At 35.4% G+C, this 17,905-nt stretch overlaps 1 protein-coding gene across 16 annotated transcripts in view; it reads right to left on the reverse strand.

Annotated features, from left to right (window-relative positions):
- The window catches only part of SYNE1 (spectrin repeat containing nuclear envelope protein 1), a 291,988-nt gene that overhangs the window by 199,021 nt on the left and 75,062 nt on the right, over positions 1–17,905 (reverse strand). For 15 of the 16 annotated variants that reach the window (XM_061471557.1, XM_061471555.1, XM_061471566.1 and 12 more), the window contains 8 exons: positions 15,168–15,275; positions 14,236–14,373; positions 13,061–13,225; positions 10,352–10,464; positions 9,653–9,821; positions 6,083–6,179; positions 4,046–4,248; positions 1,127–1,291 (listed from right to left, as the gene is read on the reverse strand). In XM_061471557.1, the coding sequence (XP_061327541.1) occupies positions 1,127–1,291; positions 4,046–4,248; positions 6,083–6,179; positions 9,653–9,821; positions 10,352–10,464; positions 13,061–13,225; positions 14,236–14,373; positions 15,168–15,275 (1,158 nt within the window). Of the gene's footprint in view, positions 1–1,126; positions 1,292–4,045; positions 4,249–6,082; positions 6,180–9,652; positions 9,822–10,351; positions 10,465–11,088; positions 11,205–13,060; positions 13,226–14,235; positions 14,374–15,167; positions 15,276–17,905 lie in introns of those variants that run through there. The other variant, XM_061471568.1, reaches the window with a different exon arrangement.

The following is a 17,905-nucleotide window of genomic DNA, read 5'->3' on the forward strand; positions in this document are numbered from 1 at the left end:
CAATTTATTTCTTATTGCCTACAGTATCAGTTTTGAAAATTCAGCAAAGAGAATAGAACAGAAAAAGCCTAGAAAAGCTGAAGGGTAAGGGAAATGTCAGTAAAGGACTGCCAGCTTGAGGAAAGGGACACATGGGTCTTAGAACGTGGAAAGAGCTGTATGACAGAAATGGTAAAAAGCCAGTGAGAAAACCATAGCTAGTACATGAAAGGAGCTGTATAAAGAGAGGAAGAGACATTTACATCCTGGGCATTGCTGCTTTCTACAGTGAATCACCCTAACTATCTCAAACAAATAAAGCTTGAGAATACTCTAGTCAATGGTTTGGAAAAGTTACAATAAAAAAGGGGCAATCATTATTTGCTTTTCCATTTAACAGCAATGGAGATATAATCATGCGAGTAAAGAAAATAGAGTCAGCATCTTCAAATGCTTCAAGATCTGCTATTTAAAATCACTGGAAGAGGAAAATATCGTTACATGTATATTGACTACAGCAAAGATATTGCCTGTTTATGAGCAGTGAAATACTTCTGTGTATTTTAAGTGTAATTTAGCTCACATCCTTGGTTTTTAAAAAGCAAATATAGAAACAACAACTCTTTTCCAATCTATTGAATCTCTTCCATGAAATAAAAGGTATTTTTTTCACTTTTTATCAGTGCCTCCCTATATACAAGAAAAAAGTAATGTCTGATGAATTTGGGGAAAACATTTAGTTAATTAACTTGCATTGTACCTGCTTGTGGTCACAGTACAGTAATTGAAAGCAACATTCATTAAAGAGTGGTAAAAATACTCACTTTCACCATTTTCACTGTTTAGGTTTACAGAGCTTTTACAATAACAACAGCTATGTAAACCCAATCAAAGATCAAGACAGGAGACAATAAGGAAAAACTACTGCTTATACTAGCTGTAAATGTCCAAAAATAAAAATAAAAAGCTGTATAAACAAAAATATAAACAAAGGAAATCCCCAATAAAATAAACTGCTGTCAGGGATTCCTTTCTAATTTAAATAATGATGAACAGTTAGGCACTTTAGTAAGTTGACCTACAGTCTTGCTTGTGGGGGAAATGGAAATGACAAATATCTAGAAGTAACAACAGCAAAACCACATACCTGCTTAACTTGCATAAACAGTTCTCTCCATCTTCCATTTAGTAATAGAAGCTGCTGTTTAAGGTCTCTGGAAATGGTCTCATCACATGTTTCAATCAGGAAATTACCAGCATCATTCATGGCTGTGTGCTGCTGGATCCAATGAGGTAAGTGCCGGAAGAAATCCTGAGGAAGAAAATAAAAACACCTTTCTGAAACCTTTTCAATTATTCTTTATCTTAAATCATGATATTAAAATTTGCTCACCAGCTAATGGCTTGATAAAACTCTTTGAACAATTATCCTCTGAAGCGCTTAAATATTGGATATGCCATAACAGAATTTTAATGTGTGTGAACATAACATGGAATTAAAAACTACCACCAGTTTACTTACAGCTTATTTTAATCCAGTGAGTAGTTTCAGTTAAATGAATGGAACTCCTCCTTAAGAGAAAGCTCCATAACTGAACATACTCTTAGGGCTCATCTAATTTTTGTCTTGTCTTGAAACAGACAAGACTATGTCTGATAGTAACCTCAGCCATATACAGACTGCAGAGAGATTCTTCCCCACATCCAGCTTTCCAGGGTCTGCTATCACAAAAGACTTGAGAAGACTGATTGTTTGTCACTGCTTTCTTGCCTCTCAGAGCAGATGACAGTCAGGCTTACTAAAGGTCAAGAAGGAAAAAGCATATGAAGAGAATTACTTGCGTCCTTCCTCTTATGCATCTATTCCCATAAACCATTACCTTCCTCAGACCCTGCTGGGGTGTCTCTCCATTTCAGAAGACAGCATAAAAATGTGTAAAATTTGAACAAGTTTGGAAGGTACCGTGAAGCACACCACATTCTTAATTAAAATTAATGCGGCTCTTTTTAACCCCCACATGAGGTCAGGAAGTCCTCTGATAAGCTTTGGATACAGCTGTTGGAAAAAGGTGTGGGAGAGCACAGTTACAATGGGTCATGATGGGAAGGTGCTTAAGAGGTACTGCAAGTAAATGAAGAAGTTGTAGAAGGAGCAGTTTGTTTATTAATACCTTTACTGTAAAATTTACAGTACTTTGCAGAGAAAAATCCAAGCACATACCAATCTTTTTGCATGATCCTCTGTGCTACAGGTTCACAATAAGGTTTCTGAAAACAGAAGCCAATGAGAAAGCCGGCAAACCACTTCCTTTTGCAAAAAGAAAAGTGGTACTTGCTGGTCTTGAAATCATACAGAAATAATGGAAAGAAGAAGAAAGCATAACAGCATGGTAAGGGGCTACTACAGTCTTTACATAGGATAGAATATGGTGGAATTTAGTAATGCAGGTAAGGTTTGCCAATGACCATCAAAGAAATCTTTGTTTTGTATTACTGATATATATTTTACAGAACAAATATTTGCAGATGTTTAGAAGAGTTTTATGCCATTTTCCAAAAAAGACAGATTTCCTCTGGGATTCCAGCTGATGGAATGTATGACTATTTATTTTAGAAAACAATATAAGTATTGCTTTTTTGGTTTAATAACCAAACACTAAAAATGGTAATTCAAAACTATCCTTGAAACTAAGTAAACATTGTTCCTGCGGAGTGCTAGACTCAATGTTACTAATATAAGTAACTTTTAAAATACTTCTCTCTTTCTACAAATTATGTTACCTCTCAGTAATCTTCAACAGCTTTAAGCCAATGTGATTTTAGGAATAAAAAAGCATTTTGGGCATAATAAAGCTTTCATACCGAAGGTTTTCAACAAGGCTTTTTGAAATTCTTCATATATCAGAAAGGTAACAAGTACTTGTTGGATTTAGTCTGAAATCAGAAGCAAGTATATACTCTATGGATATTTCCAGATTTCTGCTATGAAAATCTTTGAAGGTAAAGTTATAAAACTTATCAGAGAAGTAAATATTTTAATTTTATTCATATATATGGATTTAAAATTGTTTAATTTTAACCTTTGCCAAATTACTTATATAAAACACACAGAGCTAAGATCAACCTGATCAGCTGAGGTCACCCTTTCTGATCAGTAATAATAACTGTTGGTATTTATATTATGCCAGGCTATTGAATTCTTTTCACAAGCTTATTTTTATTTTAAAAGAACGTTCCATGTTTTAGATGAATTTAAATTAACAAACTTTTACCAACAATTATATGTTCATTCATGTAAAGTGAAATGGTCATTTCTGACCTGATGTCACTTTGGTATCTTTCAACCATACTTTGGTGTTAGAAGCTAGAGAGCTGCTACACTGGGATTGGGTGACAGTGTAGGACCTATAAAATGCAGCATTATCTAAGGCAATCTGGGTAATTACTGAAGTTCCACAAACATAAATCTCAGCACTCCAGCACTCTAATATTAGAAAAAATTGAAAAAAAAAAGAGACAGCAAAACTATCTTTATGATTGTTGGTCCCAAAAGGAACTACCTAGAAGATTTCTGAAATGCCAGGGAAATGGATTAATTAATTACCCATCAAACATAACAAAACATATTAATCATCTTCTCCGTTAAAGGCAACTAATACTGAAACCTGTCATCCATGTGGTAGAAAAATTCATGGAGAAAATCTTTAAGTGTCTTTATACACAGCACATCACTATATATTTTGGTGTTAAAAGCTGAATTTGCCTTTGAGTGAACCATGTAACATCCCTCCCTCTGAGCAATATTGCTGCCCTATTTGTGTCCAAGATGTCTCTAACTATGCTGTCACAGATGATGTCTTCCCTCATTATGTGTGTATCTGTATATTTCTGTACACTATGTGCAAACATTGAAACACCTATGATAAATGAAAACAATATGCCAGAAATTAAATAAATTATCTCTCTCTTGCATGACATTTTATAAAACAACATAAGCAAATGCAAAAGCATATCCCACATTTCAGAACTTATAAAATAGGCAGAAACATATGCTATTAGTACATACCTTTTTAGATGGTTCAGGCTGATTCAGCATTTTTTCAGCATCTTCCAGCCAAGCTTGCAAACCTGCCACAGTGCTGCTGTATCTGTCCCAGTTAGCAATTACTTCTTCCAACATGCTTCTTACACTTCTGACCTCTACTGAGAGGTTCCTCCACTGTGCTGTTGTTTCATTCATGAATTTCATGACATTTTCAACTTCTTCCACTGAGATACAGGACAGACATTGATTATTTGTGCTCATTATTATTTCTGTAAAGCTTAATTTCATGTTAAGCTTATACAATCTCATCGTAAAATATAATTACTGCAACTTCTATTTCAATAGGCTTTTTTATACAAGCGCACAGTCACAGCACAATTTTAGTGCAAAACTGCAACTGAGAAATTAAACCTGTGATTTAAAGACTAAGGAAAGCACATAAAGAGAGTGGTTTATTAAAACAGCATATTTCACACTGCATATTCAGCACGGTGCTCATTTCATATCTGCAATAAAAGAAATCAAGGGAGAAAGTTTCCTTAAAAAGCAGAAAATAATAGAGTTGTATAATGTACAAACACATAGTATGTCTGCTTTTAAAAGTACTGAATGAAAGTCTGATCTTCTGTCACCAACTTTAAAACCAAACTGCTGCTAATTTTTGCTATTTAATTTTTAGTATTTTCCTGACAGTCATAAAGGAATAAATGTTTCCTCCTTCCAGAAGAAAAACCCAGACAGAAGAAAAAGGACCCAAGCAAATCCTAAAACTTCATAAAACATACAGAATATAGATAGTTCAAAAAACATTTTTTTTGCTAAGGTGTCCTCTAATTTGCACCGCTGTTTCTGAATTCACAGAAGTGAGTAGCTGCCCTTTAGAAAATAAATTATTACTGGTTTTTACTTTTTTTAATAGCATTGAATAAATCTATTCATTTTAGTGTTTGTAAAAACACTGTAAAAAATGTTTACCTTTGTAAAATTTGAGTGTCACCATCACCAACTTAAATTTCACAATTTAAAAATAAAAAATATATTAATTTTCTCTCCACATCTGCTAATCACTTCAGCAGCTGTAGCAGTCCTCCACAGACACTGTTGTGTTATCTACCCAGCAGAGATTAGTTTCATGTCTGTAACTATCTGGGTCAATTATTGCCCTCACGTATTCCCACTGAACTCAGCAGTATTCAGGAATTACAAGAGACAGCTGATGAATCAGCTACATATTTTTCCCATGTATATCATATTTAAAGTATCATTTGGGCTCCTCTTACAAGTTTTCATAGTTAATGAAGAATAGTCAATAAATCAGGGGATACTTTTGCTACTACAACATTACTGGGACCTGCTCTCTGTTTGCCTTCTTCTAGTGAAGCCAAGCCAGGGAGTATTTCCAGGCATCAGTACATGAACTTCCCTACACCTAATTTGGTCTCTGACACACTTCTGGACCAAATCAACAAAAGGGGCCTACAAGGATGCTGGAAAGGGGCTCTTTGTTAGCAACTGTAGTGATAGGACAAGGGGGAATGGGTTCAAACTTAAAACGGGAAGTTCAGGTTAGATATAAGGAAGATGTTCTTTACTGTGAAGGTGATGAGGCACTGGAACAGGTTGCCCAAAGAAGTGATAAATACTCGATACCTGGCAGTGTTCAAGGCCAAGTTGGATGGAGTCTTGGGTGACATGGTCTAGGGTGAGGCATCCTTGCCCACGGCAGGGGGGTTAGAACTAGATGATCTTAATGTCATTTCCAACCCTAACTCTTCTATGATTCTATGGACTTCTAGCATTAGGAAGTCTGAACATGACCGCACTCTTCTGGAGATGAAAAAATTTAAACGGCTTGAGGGTAGGCTGCTCTGCACCAGATGGCTTCATGCTAGAGAATATGTGAAACTGCCACCAGGGGCTGTAGCTTCTGGTGAACTGCAGCTGTTAGAAAGCTCCACTGTATGGAAGAAACAAATACTGGGAGATCTTTTTAGAGGATACTTATGTGTGAAGAGATCAAAATGGTGTCCCCATGACAACAGAAACATGGGCATTTACCTGAGCCATTTGCTTTGGCATACACTTCAGCTGCTCTTTTCAAGATCTGGTAAGTAACTTCATACTGCTCAAAGAACTTACTATTTTCAATTACAGACTGAAAAGAGAAAAATTAAAACAGACAAAATAGATATTAATAATGATGATAATTTCCATGAAATTACATCAGGACAGTGATGACAACATGTAACTTCATTATTCCTCCATTCATTCTTGTCATTATTATAAAATAATATACAGATTTCACCTTTTCAAACTAATGGTACAGGAGAGTGAGACTTCAAAAATACAGTTTATTTACTTTGCATATAGAAAGATTTTTTGAATACATTCTTAGTCTGTTAATTGCTGACTTGCTGAAACTCAGTAGCATATGATACTTTGAATGTGCAGAAACTGAGCAATTAACTGAGAAGTTACTTAATGGAAACGATTTTACACTGAAATTTAAGTGGAATCATTTTAATAAAAGAGAAAATTTAATCCATACAGGTCACCACAAAAATCAAATCCAGTTGAGCTTTAAGAATTGTTCCTGTATCAAGCATTTACAAAAAGGCAGGTCTCACTTTAAGAGATGAAAAACATTTGAATTATTCTTCAGTTTTTCTTCACCTCCTTTGTAACTGGTAAAAATATGATTGGGGAAACTGTACAAAGAGATGCTGCTTTTCCAAAGCGTGACACAGAACCATTCCTTTGTGAGTGATGGTTCAGCTGTGTAAGTTGCTATAACACAATGAGTAATTTACCTGGGAATATGTTGGTCACAAATTAATGGCTCTTTATCATCTATGCCTCATTATCCCTTATAGAAAATTACACTGACATATTTTTTCGATGTCTTTCAGAAATGTTACCTCCTTTAAGCGCAATATGTAATTATATCTCTATATTACATGAGTGCATTATATCTTACATTACCTCTATTAATAAAAAGAAGAAAAATCTGCCTTTTTGCAGGGCTTGTACGTTATCTTACCTAATGTGCTTATCTAGGGTTTTGGAATGGTTTTGGAGTTTATACTATCTCCCATGCCTCCTCAGATACAGATCTACAAATGTAAGGCAAGTATATCTCATACATGTCTACGTAAGCTTTGGGATGTCAGAATAGACAAAATTCTATGTGTACTAGTGTGATTTTGGTAAAACCAGGTTTTGAATGAGTTCAAAGTTCATTGTACTTTGAACAGAACAGTCAGATTTTGTGTATTCATCAATTTACATTATATGACATGAAAAACAGTTAAAAAAAGAAAAAACTGTCATCCAGCATATATCTAAAAATCTTCTCTGTTAAAATCTTTTGCAGTTGCTATGTCAAATCACCACAGCTATCTAGTACATCATTTAGAAATGTGTTTATAACCAAAGAAACTAGAAATCCTGGACAATCAGATTTTTTCTCTGCCTTACTGTTAAAAAAAAATAAAACCTGGCATGCATAAAGAACTACACATTTTATCATGAATTATGTGGAAAAAATCTTGACTTTCATTTTTGCCAAACCCATACACAGAGACATTTTATCCTGAACTAAAACCTGCAAGACTTCATATGAGAAAATAAGACTCTGTTAAACAACTTATATAATACTGATGTCAAGAGCAGTAAGAAATATTTTCAAAAATTAAATATAGACACCTTACTGATTAATATTGTTTCCCATCTGACAAAATCCTTTATATAAAATACATAGCTTTTCTCACATCTATATAGCATACACTGCTAAAAAAGTGCCAACACAGCAATGCTAAAACACAGCTGTGTGGGTTTAAATCCATGGATAACTGTTCCCAGTGTCTCCATGACATCTGAGACTTTGGTACAGTATATTCTTCAGGTTGATGGTGCACAATTTGCGCTGACCTTCAGTTATATGTTATATGACAGGTGAAGAGATGGGATAAAGTAGCAACCACCACTTTTCTTTTTAAGCTACAGTATGTAAATAATTTCCAGACATATGCTCTATTCAGATCCTAATTACGCATGTTCCTAGAACGCTGACATTGCTCAGTCTGCTTTGGCAGACAAACACATGTATATTTTTATCTCCTACTAATACAGTCACTGACTATAAGGTACTGACTACAGCTTTCCTACGTCAGACTCCTAATTTACTGAAGAGTAAGACTTGGCTCTCAGTCCTAGAAAACTGCTACCAGATAAACCACAGCAAATAAAGTCTCTTTTCATCACTGGACACCTGGAAGGGCAAGAAGCCAAGGCCATCAGGAATAAAGCTGAGCTCTGTTTAGACTCTTGTCCCTGTTCCCTCATTTTGACTTGATGCAGTTTCAGAAATGATGCAAAGGAAGCACTTTCTTCCCCATAATGACCATCTCAGCATTAGTGGTCTGAAGTACAAGAGTAATTCAGGCAACCACAAAATAACATACAAATTTGCCACTTATTGTTCATTTTAAAGCAAAATATTAAAAAGTGATATAAAATAATAATCCAGAAGCCAAACTATTCACTTCCTCGTTATTTCCCTTGTCACTTTTAAGTAGCTTAGACTGCGACATTCTTACAGAGCATAAAAATGGATTATAAATCTTAGCTACTGCACATCATTCTAGCAAGCTGATATTCTAAATATCCATCTGAATTTTGCAAAGCTTGTCTAAAGCAAAGCTTAACAGCTGAATTTTTTATGTCCCTAACTGCTAAAGTTTAAACATAGAAAGGGAAAAAGTGGGAACAGGTCTTTAACTCTCACTTCTATTGAGTTCGCAGATTTCTTCAAAAGCAATAAGAACTAGCAGACACTCAGGGCATCAATAACTTTTTCTACCGTGTTCTGGCTCTGAATGGTTCTATAACTGTATGAATTCTTTCCAAAATGAATTTTCCTGTGCAATTTTGCTCATACGGATTAAACAGAAGGGTGAAAAAGTATTTAGCACAGCTCTGCTTTTGAAAGAATCCCTCATGCCCTAATGCAGAGGTGCAGCAGTGGTACTGTTCTACCAGCCACTTGGCACTGAAAGTTTGGATTTAAGAAGATACAGCAGTGTAAGACTGAAAGGGAACATACTCTTTCAAAGAATAAAACAATCCCTTATCAGTATAATATACTGAACAAGTACACAGAGGCAGCATAAAACCTTTTTTTTCCTCTCTTAATTTGGAAGACTTACAAAAAAGAAAAAGTACTGTGAGGGACTGCATTCCAAAAACTTCCTCTAACTCTACACTTCATTGTGAACAGTCATTATAAGTGCATCTATGCAGTTGTAAAATATGAAATTAAGTTTTTTGCAATTGTTATCTAAGATAAGTAAAAATCTAGGAGTTGGATATGCTTGATAAGTTGATGGTTGGACAGTTAACAGCTGGGACATTATTTCTGCTTTTGAAGGGGTGGTGCAAAGATAATAATATTAGCCTTTTAACTAAGGTTCTCCATGGGGAAGACAGATTCACCTCTGAAAAGATACTCCATAAAAACGCAGTCATAATAACTGTCAAGTCTTATTTTTTTTCTGGTTTTTTTGTTCATAGCAATCTTAAATATAGTTCAAAAATAATTATAAAAAAAAGAATACAACCCCAACTTACAATATAATTTTGAAGAAGTAATTCCACTGACTCTCGCCTTCCATATTTGATGATCCATGATTTTAATTTTGATTCTGCAAGAACTAGGAGTGACAGTAGACGGTACTTCAGTTCCAGAAACTCCATCTTCAACAGATGGAGCTCAGATGAAGAGACAACAAAATTAAACCTATAAAATGAATCACACTGTAGTAAAATACCGCAATACTCATTTTTGCAGGACAGACTGCAAGCTTTAGTTAACTCAGATATTTTTCTAATATTTCACCTAATTCAGAGTCTACAAACATTTAATTATGCATGATGATAATTCTGATGACTGCTTTTGAATAGAAAAATAATTAAATTTCTGTTTATACATAAAAATCATCAGTTTACATCTGTTACTAAGTTTTGCAAAGTCATTTTTCTTTTCTTTTTTCACATGCATCCCAGCTGTTATTACATAACATTTCTTCCAGGGACAAGTAATAAAAAGTATTCCCTTCCAAAACCCGTTGCTTATTTTGATTCTCATCAGTCTGTACAGCATCAGGCTACTTGGTATATTTTTATGTCTATTTTAGGAGGCTTTTTCTTCCAGTTTTTTTATGCTTGCCACTTAGAAACATAATCAGACAGTGATTTCTACATGAACAGATTAAAAAGCAAATCGGTTCCCTTTCACGGAGAGTTTTGATTTCAGATTGAAAGCCTTACCTCTCTGCCATATCCTCTAATTGGTCAGGTGGAACAGGCACTCCATTAACAGACCTGGCTCCGCGGATCTCATGGAATGCCTTTTTGTGACCGTCTATGTGTTTCAGCAGATCCTAATTTGATTTTAAGAAAGACAGTGATCAAAGGAGGGAAGGGGAAGAGAAGGAGGGAGAGAAAGGGAGAGAGGGTGGGAGAGAGGAAGAAAGGGAGAAAAGAAAGGAGAGAAGGCTCACAGTAGGCTATCTAACTAATAAGCACAATTTTAAGCCTGCACTGATGACTCAATGTAGTTAACTGTTTGATCATGCTTTCACATTTGCATGCAAGGTTATGCGTACCACAAAAGCATTTACATCAACTTGAACATTCACATAGGGAACCCCCTTATAAGATGCTCTGCTACAGCTGTGCCTAACAATTATGGAAGATTTTAAAACAGGATACACTGCAAAGCTTTAACAAAACAGCAACTCTTAACTGTATTAAACATGTCTGCAAATACAGTCTGCAAATACAGTAAATACTCAGCCTGCAAAACATCACAACAGCATAATCTTGCTAAATTTACTATTTACATCTTTAGAACATTATTGAGTATAAATTCAAATTATACTCAACTTTATTGAGTATAAATTCAAATTTTCAGCAACTAATCTATTTTGCTATATATAAGCAGAAAATCCACAGCTCCTTATATAAGTACATTTAAATATTTAGTGAACTTTTCACTCTCTCACCATTAAAAGACTTCAGGTTTGCCCTCTCTGTATTACACGAATGAATGCAGAATGTGATACCTGACCTGTATTCCTGTGATAAGAATTGTACCAGCAAAAGCCTTACAGCAGAGCACATTTCAACTGTAACTAAGCAACATCGCTTCAAACGGCTTCCTGGAAACTACATATTAAAATGAATGACTGGCAGTAGTCCTTGAAGAGATACTGTAACAATAACGTGTCAAGTCCCCAGTGGCTGAGAGGACACAGAACAGTGCTGTTCTACTGCATACAGACAGCTCTTGGCACAAAGTGCTCAGATGTCCATTAGCAGAGGAAAATATACAAAGGTCCCCCTTCCTCACCTAGGGAAAACAAAAATGCAGCCTTGTGCATTTTGATCACAGATGTCTGCTTATTCCTATGTGCTGAGGAAGGGTGTCTCTCCAGCCAACGCCCAGTGTTTGCACAGCAGAAAGTAAAGGTAAATTCAGTGGTTCAGCTCACCAAATGGTCACACTATCCCCATCAATCCACCTGTATTTTCACTGTTTTGCACTTCAATCAACGCCTTGTGGTGAAGACAAATGCACTAAGCTTTCTCAGATGCAAGTAATGCACCGATTTTACCATGGTGAAAACCCCTGTAAAGGTAGGTAACCTGTGACTAACATGCTGCCACATGAAGGAAAGACTTGGAAGAAGTATCTTGGCTAGCCCCATTTAAGACCTTGCCAGACAAAAAAGAGATGACCATAACATACGCTGTGAATCAAAATAGAACCCAATAGTTTCATTCAACATCAACTGGAAGGCCATGAAAACTTTCATATAGTATTCTCATGAAGTGAAATCCTGCTCTGCAAAATGACCCTCAACAAGCACAGACATTGTTCTTAATTTTTGGATCTTGGTGGCAATATTAACTCAAAGTCAACTGCTTGCCTGATTCCATGAGGTTTGTTCAATTAAGTTGCTACATTTTGTTTTAGTTCAAAATGGCCATAAGCTATAAAGTTCGCTAAAATAAACCATTGCTTTGTTTAAATCATAGATGAGACAAAGATATAGAGAAAGTGATGATGTTATCTGATCAAAACCATATCAAACAACCCAAAACAACTTCTTAGGAAAAAAAGACTGAAAAAAATACACTAATGCACTTCTGGTACTATCCAATAATAACACATTAGGATTCATCAATGTAAATCTGTGATTGTAAATGAGTGATGAAACTATAATCAAGTTTTAAAATGGCAGCAATAGGAAAAAAAAAAGCAATATAAAACAGTACAGTCTTACTACTGCAAGTGCACCCTTTCTCTACACCATCTTTTTCACATTTACTGGTTCAGTTTCTTTTATAATCTCACCAACAATTTTGGTCTATATTTTTCTCATATATATTACGCAAATACACAGACAAACCTCAGCTTTTAAATAAGAACTTAGTCTCTGCAAAGAATAATGGTAGAGTTACTTAAATTCACACAGAAAAGTTTCCTGATTGCCACAGCAGAGGGGACTTCTCATGCTAAGTCTCATCACAACACCATGAAAAATCACTTCATCCTAAATTTTCCCCTAGCGCATATCACTTGCGTTGACTATCAGCACACTAAGTACGTTTGCCTCCTCTTTCCTATTTCACCTAATCAGTTCACAGTAGTTGAGCAATGCACCCAGTTTGGGAGCTCCCTATGGAATTTTATCCAACAGAAATTCTAGAATAGGGGAAAAGCTGAAATATTAATACCTGGTACCTTTCAGCTGGAAGAAGGAGGAACATTCAAAAGCAATTCTAAACATTGCTTGTAAGATACACAGATAGCTCAAGTCATCAGTAAAAGACACTTAGATTCTGTAACCATCAAGATGACGCCACCCACAGAAACCAGAAATAATAATCTTTCTTTGTATAGTATGGATCCTTTGCAATTGGAAATTGTAAATTAAGTATAACGCACAGAATGAATGCATGTAGATCTACCTTATGCTGCTCAAGCTTTCGGTGTATTGTATTTGCCGTTTCCTCATGAGCTTGCTGAATAGTTACTTCTTCCCTCAGAGCAGCCTCTGCTCTATACAGCCAAGCACCTATTGTTCCCAAAGGTGCAGGAAGAGATTTATCAAGGTGTATATGCCAATCAAGTAGCTAGGAAATAAAAGTAAGAGGACTGAACATCCCTCCTTGCTTAATTATACAAACAAATATCTTGAGAAAATTCAGACTTTATACTGTAAGACCAAACACCCAATAATAGTGTATGTTTGAGACATAACCCTAGGTATATTACTTCAAATTAATTTTGAAATTATAGCAATCTCACAGGCAACAAAATTTCTTTAATGATTCATTGATTTGGGTATTTTCCTTTCAGAATGATAATTGAGTTACAGAACCAACCACACATAAACTGCAACGACTGACAAGCTAAAGATAAGATCTGGAATTTCATCAGTTCACAGGCACAGCAAGGAATGTGAGACCTTCTTCCACCCAATATCATTTATTTCATGCTTTTGCATAAAATCTTTTTATCTCTGTTTTGAGCATATTTTCTACGTGTGAAGGACTGTGGAGTTGAGAATATAGCAGCAAAGTATCACGTCTTTTTGGCAATCCCAGTTAAGCGAGTGAAAATTAACAAAACTTGTGTCAGAATATTTGTGAACAGATACTCTGTTGAATATATGACATTAAAAAAAAAAATACACACTGAGTAATAATGATTTAATAGGTTCTTATTTGGTACACAATATAACTAGCTTGGGATTTTTCATTCAATTATTACAAAATTAGTATAAAATAAACTCCTAATATTAATTTATCATTATTACAACCAGATAAAAAATAACATTAAAGCCTCATTTATTGATAATTTATTCAGTATTATACAGAATTTTTTAAGTCATATTAAAAAAATGTTATATTAGAATCAAAGTACAGTCTTTGTCTTAAAGCTCATCTTTGAGCAATATTAAAGCTGATAGTGCAGTAAATATTCTCAAAGCAAATGCAAAATAATTCAACAGTGCTAGAAAGTTGGTCCATTTTTAGGTTCCTAATGCCAATAAAATCGATAGCAAACAGATGTCTAAATGATTTTAAATTCTCATCCTTCATTTAATAAAAGATATATAGCATAGTAATTTTCAACTTACCCTGGAAGAAACTCTGTCCCATGCTTGCTTCACCATAGCTTGATCAAGTGATAATTTACCATCTTTCCTTAATGACTGGGTTGCAAGTTCAATCTGTTTCCTTTTTACCTCATATTGTACTCTGAAGTGCTTAAATGACTGCACAAAGAGAAAATAAAATCAATGTTGTAAAGAGTTAAACAATTAAATTCTTCAATATTTATGTAGTACTACAACCTATGACAATTTTGTACTGATAGAAGTCATAACCTTTCCCAAAGAGGAGTAGCAGTAAGCTTTTATAATTACACTGAAATGCATTTTATTTAAGGTATATAGAGACTTCAGAATCCTCCAGTGAAATATAGATAGGATTTTTGTATTTCCCTTCTGTTATCAGATGCCTGAATGCTATATGAAAGGAAATAATAACTGATCAGATAAACTAGCAAACAGATTAAATGCTACTCGAGCCACACACTGGCTGCTTCTACAGAGCAGCCATGCTTCAGGAGAAAATACAGGCCAAGATTTATGTTGCTGATGTAGACATTAACCTTTGAGAGAGGAGTTAAACATTAAGCTCTAAACCCTGTCCTCTCCCTCTGTCACCTCATCCAGCCTTAAGTCACAATTCCCATCTGAGCTATATCATGCAGGATCTGGAACGACTATACAGACACATGCTCGCTTCTAAGTAGGACAGTCCTTCTTCACACTGCTAGAAAAAACTCTGTGTTAGGCAAACCATCTGTGCACTGTTCTACATAGGAAAGCTGGAGCTGACATTATAATTCCTCCACCAATAAAAGGCAAGACAATTTGTGTCCTTATTTCTTTAAACTACAGTATACTGACTTCCATATATACAATTTGTACAAAATACTGCAACACATGTTACACATAATGATGACAGTGATGACTTACCATACAAAATTTTCACTACTGCTTACCTGGTATTTCTCCTGTAAGCTTGTTTCTGCCATTTGTGCTCGGGCTAAGTCTCTTTCAAATTGTTCTGCCCACACTTTTAGGTCCCTCAGCATCAGTCTGTCTTCCTTCTATGATTTAGTACAACCACACACAAGAAAAATATTGCAGCCTATTAGTAGAGGTGTCAGATACAGTCCAGAAATTAACATCTTTCTAGTAAGTTCAGGTCATTAGTTGTAAGGAAAGACAATGGAACATCTGGGTCCAATTCTCTTATCTTCATATAGGCTGACAGAAAAGCACTTCCTGAGTATAAGAGAACTCAGCATTTAGATGTGAGTCTAAGAGTGGTGAAATAATGACAATTCGGTACACTGCAGTGTTAGAGATATTACTTCTAACTTGATGTTAAATTAACACACAAAGTCCTTTACATATACCTCAAAAGGTAGTTTTAATCTTCCACATATTTGCAGACTAAATTTTCAGTAATAGTTAATTGAGCTGAGACAGGAGAGGATTTTATCATCTACCACCATTTTATTTCTGATTGACTTCAGGGCAATCCTTGACATCAAGCTTCAAGCTCAGAAGTTGGCAAAATATTTTGATAGAAAATGTTTTAGCAAGGAAAATGAAAAGAAAGAAAGCCCAGTTGTATTCAGTTTCTTTTCCTTACCATAATTTTATGGCTTTGAAGAACAGCCTATCTGTTTCACAGTTTTGCTTTAATGCTTCAGTCTGCCATAGTATTGATGCTTTGCAATGCTGCAAAATTCACTGCAGTATTAAGTGACATGGTAGTAAACAGAAAAATAGTAATAGGAAATCTCAGGTCTGTGAGGATGTTATATGAGAAAGTTTTTTTGTGCACTGTGTAAGCAGGCTAATCAAGTGTCTGTCTGAGATTTCCAAATAAGGGACCATATGTGGTGGCTATTAACAGAAGCTACTCTTTGAAACAAAAGAAGACATATTACTGCTAAAATGTGGCTGAAAAAGATTTATTAGAGTGAAAAAATGCAAGAGCACATCACATGAGTTAATCACCTAAAATGAGTAATTAAGTTTCAAGCATTACATGAAAGAAGAAAAAATGTGCCACATGATAAAAAAGAACAGCCACTGACTGTATGTAGGAAACAAAGTACTTTTTCATAACTTTCTCTGGAGAAAAGAGTCAATTATGGTTACTTTCTTTGAAAGCTGCCTCAAATATTTAATGTATAACTTCCTTTAATTATTTTAAAAGCATTCAACTATTGCTTTATTTCAGCTGAGGAAAGGGCAGGATACTCAGATAGGAAAGAAACCCTTCTTTGATGTACTTCTGCTAATTCTCTTGCTGATCCTCTACTCAGTACAGTGCCAGCTGTTTGGACAGACTTTGCACAATAGATTGTGCTAGGTAAGTTCTTTCTGGGTAGTTTCAGCAAGGTTAACATGGTATTAGAGCAGCTGTGCTGGAACAAAGTTTGCTACAGCTCATGCTCCTGTCTTCTGACACTCGCCAAAAGTTGGTACCCGAGAAACACGATAGGACACATATGACACCTCCCTACTCCAGCTATTTGTAATGCTAAGGTTTCCTTGTCTGCACATACAGTCTCAAGAAGCTAAAACTCCTACTGCTTTCAACTTCTCAAATCATTTAAATATAGAGAAGAAAGATAAAATTCCTACTCTTCTGGTCTGATAGTTGGCTCTATGTGTGGGAAAATAACACCAATATTCTTTGAGACAAACAGTAAAGCCAGGAATACGCCCTCATGAGGAGAAAAATACAAGAGCCAATTCTTAACTCATCCGCCATCAGAAACTTTAAATGCCCTCCATTCATTAGAAGTTATAACTTTAGTGATGTCTCTATTAGTATTCAACTGTCAGCTGCATAAAGGCAATACCAGACTATGCATCTTATAGCATCACAGAATCTACTATAGTTTGAATCACAGAATCATTTTGGTTAGAAGAGACCTCCAAAGGTCATCAACCCCCCTGCAATATTAATGGATTGGAAGTCCTGTAACAATCCTACTAACTGAAACTTTAAGTATGCCAGTCTGAAGTCAGGAAGAGACTAAGCGTGTCACAATGTTCTGTACCTTACTTTTAGTTCAACTATAAAATTAGTTTTGTAAAACACTGGCTTTTACTCCTGTATAGCTCACGGTTATGTTGCTGCAAAGCACCTCCTCAAGGTCAGTCTGCCAAACCACCTGTGTGGCTGCAACTGTTCATACAGTTGCATACATAAATAGGTATTTTGCAAGATTCCTGTCAACACAGCTTTAAAATTTAATAATGGCTAAAATTGTGTCTGACCAAATTTTTTTGAAATAGAGTACCATTGCAATCAAGAACACCTCTGGTACCTGAAGATAACACAGGAACAGCTGCAGCTCTCTTAAATCACATACCATTTTTCCAACATTAAGTGAAAAGATCAAGCTAACAGGTGGCATTGCGTCTTCTGTGATTTACCCCCACACTATTTAGTTAGACAGCTTTTTGGTTACTTTAATTGCAGAAAATGTAGGTGTTTCAGTAACCACCTGTTTGAATGCTGTTAAAGACAATGTATGATAAGCATTTTATTTATTTATTCATATATTTTCACAGGTTTCCAGTTCAGTGCATCACTTATCACCTGCAAACACAGTTCTATGGTCCCTGGTTGACACAAAGGCATTTTAGAGTCTCAGTTTGGGTAACTGACATAAAATATTCACTTTCGTAGACAGCAAGGCACCTGTCA

The sequence above is a fragment of the Pezoporus flaviventris genome, unplaced genomic scaffold (genome assembly GCF_033815535.1).
Source record: "Pezoporus flaviventris isolate CSIRO_AGI_PZ_B2104156 unplaced genomic scaffold, CSIRO_AGI_Pfla_v1 ptg000066l, whole genome shotgun sequence".
In the NCBI taxonomy this organism is placed as follows: domain Eukaryota; kingdom Metazoa; phylum Chordata; class Aves; order Psittaciformes; family Psittacidae; genus Pezoporus; species Pezoporus flaviventris.